A 12,228-nucleotide genomic window follows, 5' to 3' on the forward strand; every position below is an offset into this window, starting at 1 on the left:
AAAAGTAGTTCATGTTTCTTGTAGTGGGCGCTTTTTTTTTCCTCTTTTTTCCTTTTTTTTTTTTTTTTTTTTGTAGCAAAGTGGCTTTGACAGCCAGGAGAGATGTTGGCAAACTGAATTATTAGAATGTTGTGTCTCAGACCAGGCTGAGCAATGTTTAAACATCTGAAATACTGCCAGTTCAGCATTTGCAGTTTTATTATCAGGAAGTGAACATTTGATGGATTTTTCTCTTTTTTTTTTTTTTCTTTCTTCTTTTCTTTTTAAACCTTCTTCAGATTTCTTTAAAGGGAAAACAGTTTTCAATCACTGGCTACCAGGTATATGCTACAGTAACATCACATTTCAGTTGGTATCGGAAGCAACCTTCAACAAAAGCACGCTAGTGGAATACAGCGGGGTCCAACATGAGCCCAAACAGCACAGAACAGGTGAAGAAAACCGTTAAGTACCATTTGCTCCAAGTCTGTATGGGTCCCTTGCTTTCTGCTGTGGGGAGGGGATTGATCCCACAGAGAGGAGGGTCTGTGTGGAAGCACTCCTGGGAGCTGCTCCTGGCCAGGAGAATGGGAGCAGGATGCTGCGGCTAGTGCATAGGGGTATGTGTACAACAGAGTGTAAAGGGAAATTTGTATGAGAGTTTCTGTTACAAAGCTTGCTTCTTAGTAAATAAATTCTGCTTCACATGAGATATCCTAGGCCTTGTGCTAGGAGTTCATTTTTAAGCCACAGGAATAGCTGCACTGAGCATACTATTGATCTATCTATATTGGTTTGTCTCCTTGCCCAGTGAATCATAGCTGAACTGTTGGAGAAGGCCTTCGTCTTGTGCAGTTTTCTATCACAGAGAAGAATGTCATAGTTACCCCACTTGACAGCCAGTTTATGCCCCGAAGCATGAACTGTTAATTTCCAAGAGAGAAATGGTGCAAAGACTGAAAACTGCATTTATTCAGGATCCAGAACTAATTTAATTTGGTCCTGGGATGGTGCCCAGAACTTTTCTGTTAATCTGTTGGACCACAGACATTTCTGGGGTCCGAAGTGAAATGAGCCAGTGGTAAAATCAAAAGGCCAAATCTTCAGATGAATACACTGATGTTGGCCCATTGCCTTGGACAGAGCCAAGCCAACTGATGCCAGCTGAGCTCTGTATGATCCTAAATATAGTTATTGGGGATTTGACCCATAAGAAAGCAACTAACAAGATTGCATTTTTCTTTCCTGCTGCACTCCCATGCCTCGTTCTTCACGCAAACTTCAATGAGACTGTAGTGTCTGGTTTTGTATCAGTGGCCATGGCTTGGACAGGGGAGGTGAACGAACCAGTGTGTTGGAATGTGCCAGTCAAAAGTGTTTGCACTTACTGTGTGTAAGGGCAGACAGACAGTTACAGTGAGACTGACAAAATGCTGTGTGTTCACCTCCTGGCATAAGTTGAAGTAACTTCTTTGCATGCCAGAAGCTTGTCTTCTGGAGACCCAGATTTTAAGATCAGGCTTTCACAAATATTAAAATCTAAACTGATGTTTGATGCTTGTGAAAAGTTGACTGCTGAAAGCATATGAAAACCCCTACAGCAACGTGAAGGTCATAATTCTTAAATATGAGCTATGCCATATATTAGTTTTGCATATATTTTTCAATTCATTTCTACAGAAGTACTTTCTGGAAGACACAATAAAATAAATGAAAATACTCTGTTACAAATTTACACTCACATTGCCTTGCTGCTGTAATAGCACTGAAGTCTGATTTACTGTGACTTCACATCTGCTTTTCTTCCTGGTGTTCCTGAATCGTGATTCTTCTCTGAATTTACACTCACCTTAATCCCACTAGACTCACTTCTCCTATAAGTATACATAAGGGATGGGAGAATCTTAACAAGTTAGTTCAAAATGTCCCTATATGCATTTTTTTCTACAAACAATATTTCTCTGAGGAATTAACACATCATAAAGGCGCACAGAACATACCTATTAAAAGACTAATGCTTGCTTCTCTTTTAGTTCCTTACCCACCTCGAAACATTTCTGTTCAGATTGTACCAATCAACAGAAACAACTGGGAAGAGCACAGTGGGAATTTTGCAGAAGAATCATTCATGGGACCACAAGAAATCATAAGGAAAGAAAAACTTAGTCATTTTTCTGACAACCCAGCTGAAATTCCAGCAGCGAACACATCTACAGCCTGGCCAGACTACCGCTATAACAGCACTGAGTATGAAACCACATCGCAGCCATACTGGTGGTCTAACGAAGCTGAGTCATCAGAGGGTGAAGAGGAGTTTGTCAATGCAGTTTCCAGTGATTACGAAGCCAATGAGCTCAACACATCGGGAAAACTCATGCCTGAGCCCCCTTCCTTCCTTCCTGTACAAATGGTGCTGACCTGGTTACCACCAAAGCCACCTACTGCATTTGATGGTTTCCATATCAATATTGAAAGGGAAGGTAAAACAGAGCCTTATACCCTTTTCATAACTCTTTTCTGTAATTACATTGGTGGGTCGCCTCCTCTACAAATTATTAATAACCTAGAACTGTGCTTCAGAGGGCTTTGTTAGTTCTGCTGTAGTTCTTGAGAAGTTTCTTGCATTGAACAGTATCTAATTCTGGCTGGGTGTCATAAAATTAGGGGAGGAGGGGTAAGTCGCAGTTTGCAATTCTCTTTTGTTAAACAAGATTTATACTGTTGTACCTATTGCCACACTCTTTATGCTGCAGTTATCGTAAATCCATTCTGATATTGGAGAAAGGAGAAATAAGCTGATAGAAATTTGAGACAAAGAATGTACGTTATGCCATGTAATTTTGCCTGCCACTGAGAAAGGTTTTCAGGGGCACCTCGACTGGAAAGGGCATACAAAAAGCATAGTCTAGATTCAGACTGACAGTTGTCTCGGAGGACAACTACCAAACATATTCCTTAAGCCACAAGGAGGCTGTGGTGGAGAATGAGGACACTTTTCAAGTGATGGAGCTACAAGAAAGTTGCCATGTTGCTTAAAGATTCTCTGTTTTAAAATTTGTTTTGTCCAGATGAATTTTAGTTCCTGACAGGCAGTTTTTATAAGCCTTCTCACACTGAGAGCAAATAGTATTTTTTTTCTTTTTCTTTCAGAATAAGAATGCAACAGATAGAAAATTGGAAGCTCTGTTTCTTCCACTCCATGCTGTTTTTCACTTGCACATTCATGGCAACCCTATTTTATCATCCCTTCTACAGAATGAAAATTTGTCCTGGGTTTATTGTTCCTCTACACCTATACTGCAGCCTTGGTCATTAATTATTCTTGTGCTGATGGCAAGAAATAAAACTACCCACATAAATCCAATCCTTTTGGATACCTTTTAATCCAACAGCAGAAACAGTATTAGCATTTCTGGTATAAATCATTTTCTCAGTGTCTGGAGCCTTGCAAATTTCAATTAATCCATACTTTTTCTTCCCCCGATTTAGAGAACTCTACGGAATTTTTGACAGTAAGTGAGGACACTCACAAATTTGTTGCTGAACTGAAAGAACCAGGAAAATATAAGTTGTCTGTAACGACATTTAGCTCCTCTGGCTCTTGTGAAGTTCGGGGAAGTCAATCAGCAAAAACACTTAGCTTTTACATCAGTAAGTATCTCAACAAATCTGCCTTTTTCTCCCAAACTGATACAACTCTAATGTGCTGCAGAGTTTGACCACTGTGGCAGCTGTGACATCTGCTGCAGGATCAGAAGAGTGTTGTCTTCCGGAATTCCGTGTGCTAGAGAAGGAAATACAGCGCAAATATGTTACATATTATATCCTGCCTGGATGAACCTTCATCCTGCCATTTTGGCAGAGCTAAGAACCGAAAGCAGGTGACTATCTGATAGAGTTGTCGCCCAGTGTTCAGGAGTGTCTCACTGGAACAGGTTCCCCTCTTGCATCATTCAAAGAGAGGATTTCATTCAGAGAATTGAATTGGTGATTATAGAGATTCCTGAACTTCCTTACTCCTGGAGGCTGTATGTACCACGTTAGGGATGAAGGGCATCTCAGGCTGAGAGTGTGGGAATTGCACAATTAAACACTGAACTCTGAAATTACATGGTCTCTGAGAGTACACGGGGCAAATTACAGTAGATGAAATAGTTCAGCCTGCTAAATTCAGAGGGGAAAAAGTAATTTATTATTTCCCTGTAGAACCCAAGGGTTTCTTAACTGAAGATTTAGTAAAAAAAGTAATAACTATTGTGTAAAATAACATCACAACTCATGATTAGATTAGCAAGTGAGACGTGTTGCTGAATTCAGATTACTATCCCTCTGATGGCTATGGTCACTTTTGCACCTTTTTCTACAAAAGGAAATAGGTATAGCCTACAAGATGCCCATACAGTGAGAACAGGCGAATACTTGCAGCAGTACACAATTCTACATGTGGGAGGATAGTGAATGCCGCCACAAGAAGGGTAGCTAAGGCTGGTAGAAAGATTCCTATTAAAAGGAAATGTAGTCAAGTACTTAAGTAAATTCTTAATAAAAATTGTGTCTTTAGTAGCTCATAATACTTACAAATACTAACTACTTAGGCTTAAATTCATCATAATACTTGACTGCATGTAACTGAATTCCACTATCCTCCTGTGTTTTTGAAAACTTTGGAGTTGAAAGAAACAATACTTGGAAAACAAAGAGAAAAGAGGAAAGAGCACATGTGAGAAAGTGTCTTTGCTGTTGTACTTTCACTGTCTTCTGGTTTTCTTTAGGAATAGTTATTAGGAAGCTTCGTTATATGGAAAGCATTAGAGTATATACAAATAAACAAGTATGTTAAATAAATTATGTAGCATTGCTATTAGTACCAAATTTTATTCTATTTACAAGATACGACTTATAGCCATTAAAAAATATGCAATACAGTGTCCTCCGTGAAGTCTGCTACCTGGAGACAGAGACCTGAGAGAAAAGAAAAAATGTTAATCCCAAGTATAGGTGTATGGATTGCTAGATTAATGATGAACTTGAATCTCATTGGGTATAAAGTATTAAAGTGTTGCAGGAATGTAACAAGTATTTTCATTTTACATTTAATACATGAAATTATTTGGGGTTTTGTCTGTTAGTTTTGCCGGCATTTAGAACGAGATGAGGATTCTTGGCAGTTCTCTTTATTTATTCTGTCAAACACAGATCCTTAGTATTTTACATAGATTTTATATGTATATGTATGCCAAATCTGAGATGTGCACAAGTAATATTAAGGTGAAATTGCTTTTCCATTTCTCTTTATGAGTCTCATCAAGTAGGCTTTTTGTGTGGGGACTACAACTTTGGACTGTGACATGAGGTAGCTCAGTTCCCTTAACGCTGATGCTGAAACGATTTCTGAATAGTGAGAGCTACGCAGACATCCACTGGCTCCAGACATTAATGTAATGATTGACTTCCTCTTTTTACCCGAGTAGGTGTGGGTCTGCTGGTGTGAATAAATTTTGCTCGTAGCTTCAGCCTTATCTTATCCTTGTAGCACTCAGTCAGTGATTCATCCTGTCAAATTCACTTTGTATTAGACAACATTTTTCTTGCACCCAGATAGAAGTATGGATTGTCAAATCTTACAGGCTCATCTTACACCAAATTCTTGCTCTGGCATTTTTTTATTTTTTCAATAAACATAAAGTACCATTAGAATTGCATGGAGGAAGGAAAGAGCTGTCACAAACGTCACTTAAAAGTGACAAGAAAAGCTGATTTTTTCATGACATCTGAAATTTTGATCAAGTCTAACTGAAGTTATTTTCAAAATTGTTATTTTATCTACACTTAAACCTGTATTCTCTACCAATTGCTTCAAAATGTCTGATGGAGAATGAGATTCTTCACTGTGGTACCCTCTGTGAACTTGTTTTTCACGCTTCAAGGCTGTAGTACACTTCGAGGGTATGTTAGTTTGTGAAAAGGTGAAAAAAATTGGGTGTTTATCCTTTAATATTTGTCCATGATCTGTGCTTTATTGGATGTCACTTCTTCTAAACATTGCCTTGGAGCAAAGCAGATACTGCTGGGTGGTTTCTGGTAAGCCACAGAGAATACTGCCATCTGGATTGCCGAACAGTGATGTTTCTCTCATCATCTGCTCTGCTACAGGTGAAACAGCACCAGCCACAGTCGGTTTCCCAGGGGCTGCCATCTTCACAGCCCCAGGGCTGCGGAGATGGACACTGTCAGTCCAGCCTCTTTCACTTGTCGTAGTAAATAGTCCAGTAAAAGAAGGACGATTTGACATATGTCCCTCAAATGCAGTGGTTTGTTTACATGTGCTTCTGGGGCATGTCCCAGGCCCCACAGGTGAATGGATAGAAGAGCTCACTGAAAAGCCCCAGCATGTGACCGTGACGGTGTTAAGCTCCACTACTGCCCTGACATCCTGGACAGCATCACAAGAGAGCGGCAGCAACAGCACCATCGTGTCTGTGGTCTCCCTGACCTGTCAGAAGCAAAAGGAAAGTCAAAGGCTTGAAAAACACTACTGCAATGAGGTAAGGGGCAGAAGCAGGAGTTTTTCAAATCCAGGGCAAAAATGCTGATCATCCTGCTGTTTGGGGTCGCCGTGCCCGAGGGCCCTGCCAGGTCAGGGCTGCAGGGCACAGCGGTAGGTGCGCCCTTCTGCAATCTAAAGGGACGTGGCTGATGCAGAGTGGGGTGACAGCACAGAGTTCAGGAATGAAAGTATGCAGTAAACCACAATAGTGTGGAAATTGTATTTTTCTTGGACTGACTGTCCCATTCTTTGTTCCAGCTTCTAAGTTATGCTGTACCCTTTTGAGACCTTTTTTGTGCCAGGAGGCAAAATGGTGCCATATCACGATAACATTTAGGCACATGCTGTAATCCATTTGTGTTAAGCAAAGTGCTCACACACATGATTATCATCAAACTAGCATAAATTCTTCCTTAGATTCCTGCATATGAATGCAGAAACTGACTCTAAACTTTCTGGAAGCTTAGAGACAATCAGAAGTTAGCTTTTCATCCATAAAAAAAGATAGCACGGGGAAGTAAACAGTAATTTAGACCATCTGTGATTTGGATGGACAACAGTTCTTTAGGGCTGCTGCGTGGGACATGTTTATAATGATCAAGAATCCTGAACCCCAAAATATGGCAGTTTTCTGTTACTTGAAACCCTTAGTGAGTGTGATCCCACATCACATCCTGTGCTATAATGGATCAGCGGCATGTGGCTTCAGTTAGAGGGTTTAGCCCACACCTCAGTTACCAAGATGCTGATAAGGCCGTTTTCTGAGCAGTGCTACAGCTTCTGTCTGACCCTCTAAATGTGTGTGATGGAGGAGCCTGCAAAGGTCTGCAGCTCTGCCCTGCTGCACGCTCACCTTGCCCATGGGAATGGAAGGAGACCTCCAGCAGTCCCAGTAAATCTTCATCTCCTTCAGCTTTGTGATTAGCCCTGCAAGTTAATTAATACAGGGAGTCTACATCCTTTAAAAATGTATTTTAAAATGAATCTTTGTCAAAATGTTTTGAGTTTTATTCCAAGAGTGGCTATGAACTTAAACGCTTCGAAGTGTCTTTCCATGACAGTTTGAGAAATGTTTTTCAGAATCAGTTTGTAATCTCACTGAGTTATTTTCCTTCCATTTATTAAAAGTGTAGTCATTTAATCAGGGAGCAAAATAATACAGTAGGTGGTTATAAACCACAGATCACAAGTATACACAGATGTGATTAAAGTATAGAATTCATCTACAAACTCAAAAACAAGTACCTAAAGCTAATCCGTGAATAAGCAAGACATCTGTACAACATGTTTATTACAAGTAGGTATAAAGGTCTAAATATAGTTATTTGTTTCTTTCTGTCACTACAAATATTCATACCACCTCTAATCATCAAATATTATCAGCTTATTATGCCTAGAATTATTAATGGCTGTTGGTTTGAATTCTCCTTGATGAGCTGAAAAGGGCAAAATTCAGTGCAGCGTTCTATCAATTTCTATCGTTGTGCATGATTTAAAAGTGATTTATCTTTCCAAAGCATCTGTTAAAGAGAAATTCTGTTCCTCCTAAGTCTATGCTGGCACTGATATATTCATGTGCATTGCAGTAAACCATCAATGCAAAGGTGGCTGTGATACAGACTTTGGAAAGATTGCAAAAAAAATTAGTAGGAAACATCAGCCTGCAATTCTAGAACAGGTGCATAAAGTCCTTTCCTCAAAGCTGCTCTGTGCATTTGCTGTTAGCTGGCTTTTCAGGAGATAAGACATTTCATAATGTATCAGACCAGGAATCACTTGGTCAGGCATTTTGCCCCTGGCTCTGACTGAAAGCTGGAGTGGCACAGCAGGAATTTTAATGATGATGCTTCAAACCGAAAAGAAAAATCACAATGTCCCTTAGTCAGGTTATGTAGTGCTGTGCAGGGGAGGTGAAAGAGAGTAATTCCTTTCTGGTTTCACCATGAAGTCACTTAACAAATGCATTCACAAAACAGCTTTCCCATAACGCTGCCTTCAGCTCACATAGCTGCAGATGAATCAGATGGCCGATGAAAAGCCTTCAGGGTTTTATTGAAAACACACGGTCTAAATATTCCAGCCTGAATAATATCACCTGAATATGAATAATGTAGCCTGACTATTTCAATAAACTTTGACAGTAGGAGGGAATGGGTCTGCAGGGTGACAGCTGACCTTATGCAGCAAGGCAAGTGTGATTCTGTGAGTCAGATCATTTGTCAAGTCAGTCCCGACCACTTTCACAGTTTTGCCATTTTGGGCTTAACGAATGGAGTTTTAGCTGCTGATGCCAGTGTGTTCAGAATCATACCTTCTATAACTGGAGTAGTTCAAGTACAGCCTTATTATTCTTTTAATTAGCCAAGTAAATACTTCATAACCAATGTGTTCTCCTCCTGTTAGGTGAATTCAAGCAGCAGCCTCATTGAAAATCTTGTTCCTGGTGCCCAGTACCAAGTTGTGGTTTACTTGCGGAAAGGACCGTTGGTCGGACCGCCTTCTGATCCTGTTACATTTTCCATTGGTAACCCCTGCATCTACTGTTTGAAAAGTGTTTGTTTTGTTCTTAAATATATCTAGTATATTTATTAAGTCCTAAAGCCTATAATGTAATGAACACTTATTGAGAATATTTTTCTTGTAATTGTCTAGCCCATTACTGAGGTGGGGAAAATACTCCTTCTGTGGGAGATAGATATTTCACATTTAAATGTTAAGTTATTACCAAACCTAAATAGAGAGCAGTTGTGGCCAGGATTCGGACACAGAGTGCCCTGTGAAAGGAACCGTCTTGGACACCTGAGTATATGTTTATCTCTAGCAGTGCTCATAGTCATTTAGGGTGGGAGTCACCTCACTTAGGTGTAGCCAGCCTGAGCTGCAGGGGGTCTGTGGTGCGTGGAGAGGTGTGGGCATTTCCTAGAGGTGATTCATTCCCACTGGCTCATGAAGTGCGTAGAACTGCTGTTAGGACATGTGTTGCAAATGTGCTTTATGATGGATGTAGTGTGGCACAGTCCGAGGGCCACAGTGCTAAGAGTCAGAAGAGCTGGCTTATCTCCTGCAGTACTACATGACCATCATCAGCTTCAGTTTATGCCTTGTTTTTCTGGAGTTGTCTGCTTTAAGATTTGAAGATAAGAAGAACCCTCGGAGACAGAGAGTGACCTTTTCAAGAACGTGGTTTTACGGCCAAGAGGCAGAGCTGCTGCCCCCATGACCATAATTCAGGATTCCACCAAGCAGCTAAATAGTCACTTAAGATAAAATTCGGTATCTTTTAGTTTCACTATCATTTATTTTGTTAAGGTTACCACTTTAAAAAAAAAAGTATTAAAAAGAGAAAGGGCAAAGAGGAAGATTCAGTGTGTAGAGTTACATTTGCAGAGAAATATTTAACGTGAGTCACCCAGCTTCTCCTTTTGACAAATAGTCTGCCTTGTGGGAAAGCAGGTAGCTGAAAATTAGAGATCTTCAGTATTTTTCATTCTGCTTCCTCTCTGATGTAGGGGAAAAAGTGAAACAGGAAAACCCCAAAGTTAATCTGTAAAGAGCTGAATCCTTAAAAGAAAGCGAATATGTAGACTAGTGAATATGGTGATAGCCTTTTCATTCTAGGCAATGTCCTTATATATTTTCATAAATCAGTTCTGAATAAAAGAGTATGGTATGTTTTGTAAAGGAAAAGTAGTAAGTAGAAATATATATAGTTTATTAAACTCTATTAATGGACAATTTTTACAAATGCTTTTGATTTTCATTCTCAGTGTAGTTAGTTCAGAAATCTGCAAAATTCTGTTTTCACTTGAGAAAGTAAAATCATGTATTTCCAAAGCAAATAAGTTCCTTTGTTTTCTCCACTTTGTGTGGCCTCACAACCATAAAAGTTTTTTACCAAACCCAAAATGGCAACCAGTTTCTAAGCAAAACATATCATAGGTTTGTTGTTATAAAGAGGATGTTTTTATGCAGTAAAACAACAGTTGTATGAGTTTTCATTTCAGAACAAGATACTGAACTTTATATTAAAGTAGTAGAACTGCAAAGCAAACTGTTCTGTAGAACTATCAGTGGTGCTTAATGAATGAAACGGAAATAAGATAAAATATACTTTTAAAAAGTATTCAATTCTCCCCATATTTATCCTAAGCCTCACTTTCACTGGGTATTAACACTTTAGAGAAAGCAAAGAAAAGATGTGGTAAATGATTTATGAAGGCAAAGACAATCATGTGCTAACATGGGCTGAAGTAATCTGGGTGCCAGTCTTGGCTCTGACCCAGTGTGCAATAGCTGGGGCTCTGCAACTCTTGCAAATGTTAGCAAAGTACTTATTTAAGTAGCCTTAGTTAAGTCATGAGGAATAATTGCTTTCCAGACTAGTAAGGGATGCAGAAGTTGACCCTTATGTGACATTTTTCAAATCACTTGACGACTTCATCATCTGCGAGACAAGAATAGCAATACACGACAGCACCTTTAGGTTCCCCAGGGAAGGAGGGCTAGACATAAGAACTGTTCTTTCTCATAGTCTTCATCTTCCAAAGTGTTATGGCTTTTGATGCTTTTGTTTTTGAGCCACTTGTAATAACTCCTAAACATCCTGATTTTCAGAGTAGAATGGAGCCCTCCATTTATGAAAAAGCAAGCCCTGTACTTTATCTCAAGCTAAGCAGCCAACACCAGTAGCCTGTAGTCATTTCTGAAAAAGTAGACTTAACAAACTGGAGAACAAATGGTGAAAAAATGGTATTCAACTGCTTGTGACAAGAAAACTCTTGGGAATTAAAGTCGGGAACAAACCAGAAACAGGTAGAACTTGTTTCAGGAAAGGTGGTGTTTTAAAATGAAGTGTAACTGATAACCCACACATTGCTAACCACAATTTCTGGTTTATAGTGCCCACTGGAATAAAGGATCTGACGCTTTACCCTTTGGGACCTACTGCTGTTGTTTTGAGCTGGAACAGACCTTTCCTTGGGGTGTTCAGGAAATACGTTGTAGAAATGTTTTACTTCAACCCATCAACGATGACCTCCGAGTGGACAACCTACTATGAAATAGCAGCAACTGTCTCCTTAACTGCCTCTGTGGTAAAGTGACCATTGCTGACTATTGCTTTCCCAAGCCTGTGTGGCCCTGGCACCTTGTGACATTTCTTTGCCCAGCTTTTCCCCCATGAATGTGTATATATGCCTTTAAGCCTGGCACATTTTTTCAGGCAAAGTAGAGAAGATGGCCAGGATGCTAGAGGCATTTTCTGTTCTAAAGTAAGGGAATGCCAGCTGAACCATGCTAAATTTTAAGCAGAGCAATGAGATAGGAGATGAGCCTTTTTTTTGATGACAAATGGGCATGTTCAGCAAGTCCAGAGGCAGCTTCAGTTTGTGGGTCAGTTTGTCAGTCAAGGCTTTAAAAATGCCATCATCTCCTCAGGGGGAGTAGTCTAAAGCCTTATCTACATAATTAATACTGATAATATGCATTTGGGGCTTGCAGGCTAGTCTTGCAGTGTGCCATCTGGAAGGCTTAGCTGCAGAGATGCTTTTGTGACTTATGCCAAGATTTCAACTGGGTGGAGACTGGTCTTTAGAAGAACACACTTACATGTGTACGCTCGTGCATGTTGCAGAAATCAAGTGAAATTCTCCTCCTCTTTTCCCTTAGTTCCTAGAGGAGGTGAGCAGATTTTATTCAGGCTT

General features: G+C 39.9%; 1 protein-coding gene across 1 annotated transcript in view; it reads left to right on the forward strand.

The window, feature by feature from the left end:
• The window catches only part of PTPRO (protein tyrosine phosphatase receptor type O), a 155,424-nt gene that overhangs the window by 98,395 nt on the left and 44,801 nt on the right, over positions 1-12,228 (forward strand). The window contains exons 4-9 of the mRNA XM_037388204.1: positions 279-431; positions 2,013-2,459; positions 3,469-3,630; positions 6,325-6,524; positions 8,930-9,050; positions 11,426-11,619. Of these exons, the coding sequence (XP_037244101.1) occupies positions 279-431; positions 2,013-2,459; positions 3,469-3,630; positions 6,325-6,524; positions 8,930-9,050; positions 11,426-11,619 (1,277 nt within the window). The remainder of the gene's footprint in view (positions 1-278; positions 432-2,012; positions 2,460-3,468; positions 3,631-6,324; positions 6,525-8,929; positions 9,051-11,425; positions 11,620-12,228) is intronic.

Source organism: Falco rusticolus, chromosome 5 (assembly GCF_015220075.1).
Source record: "Falco rusticolus isolate bFalRus1 chromosome 5, bFalRus1.pri, whole genome shotgun sequence".
Lineage (NCBI taxonomy): Eukaryota > Metazoa > Chordata > Aves > Falconiformes > Falconidae > Falco > Falco rusticolus.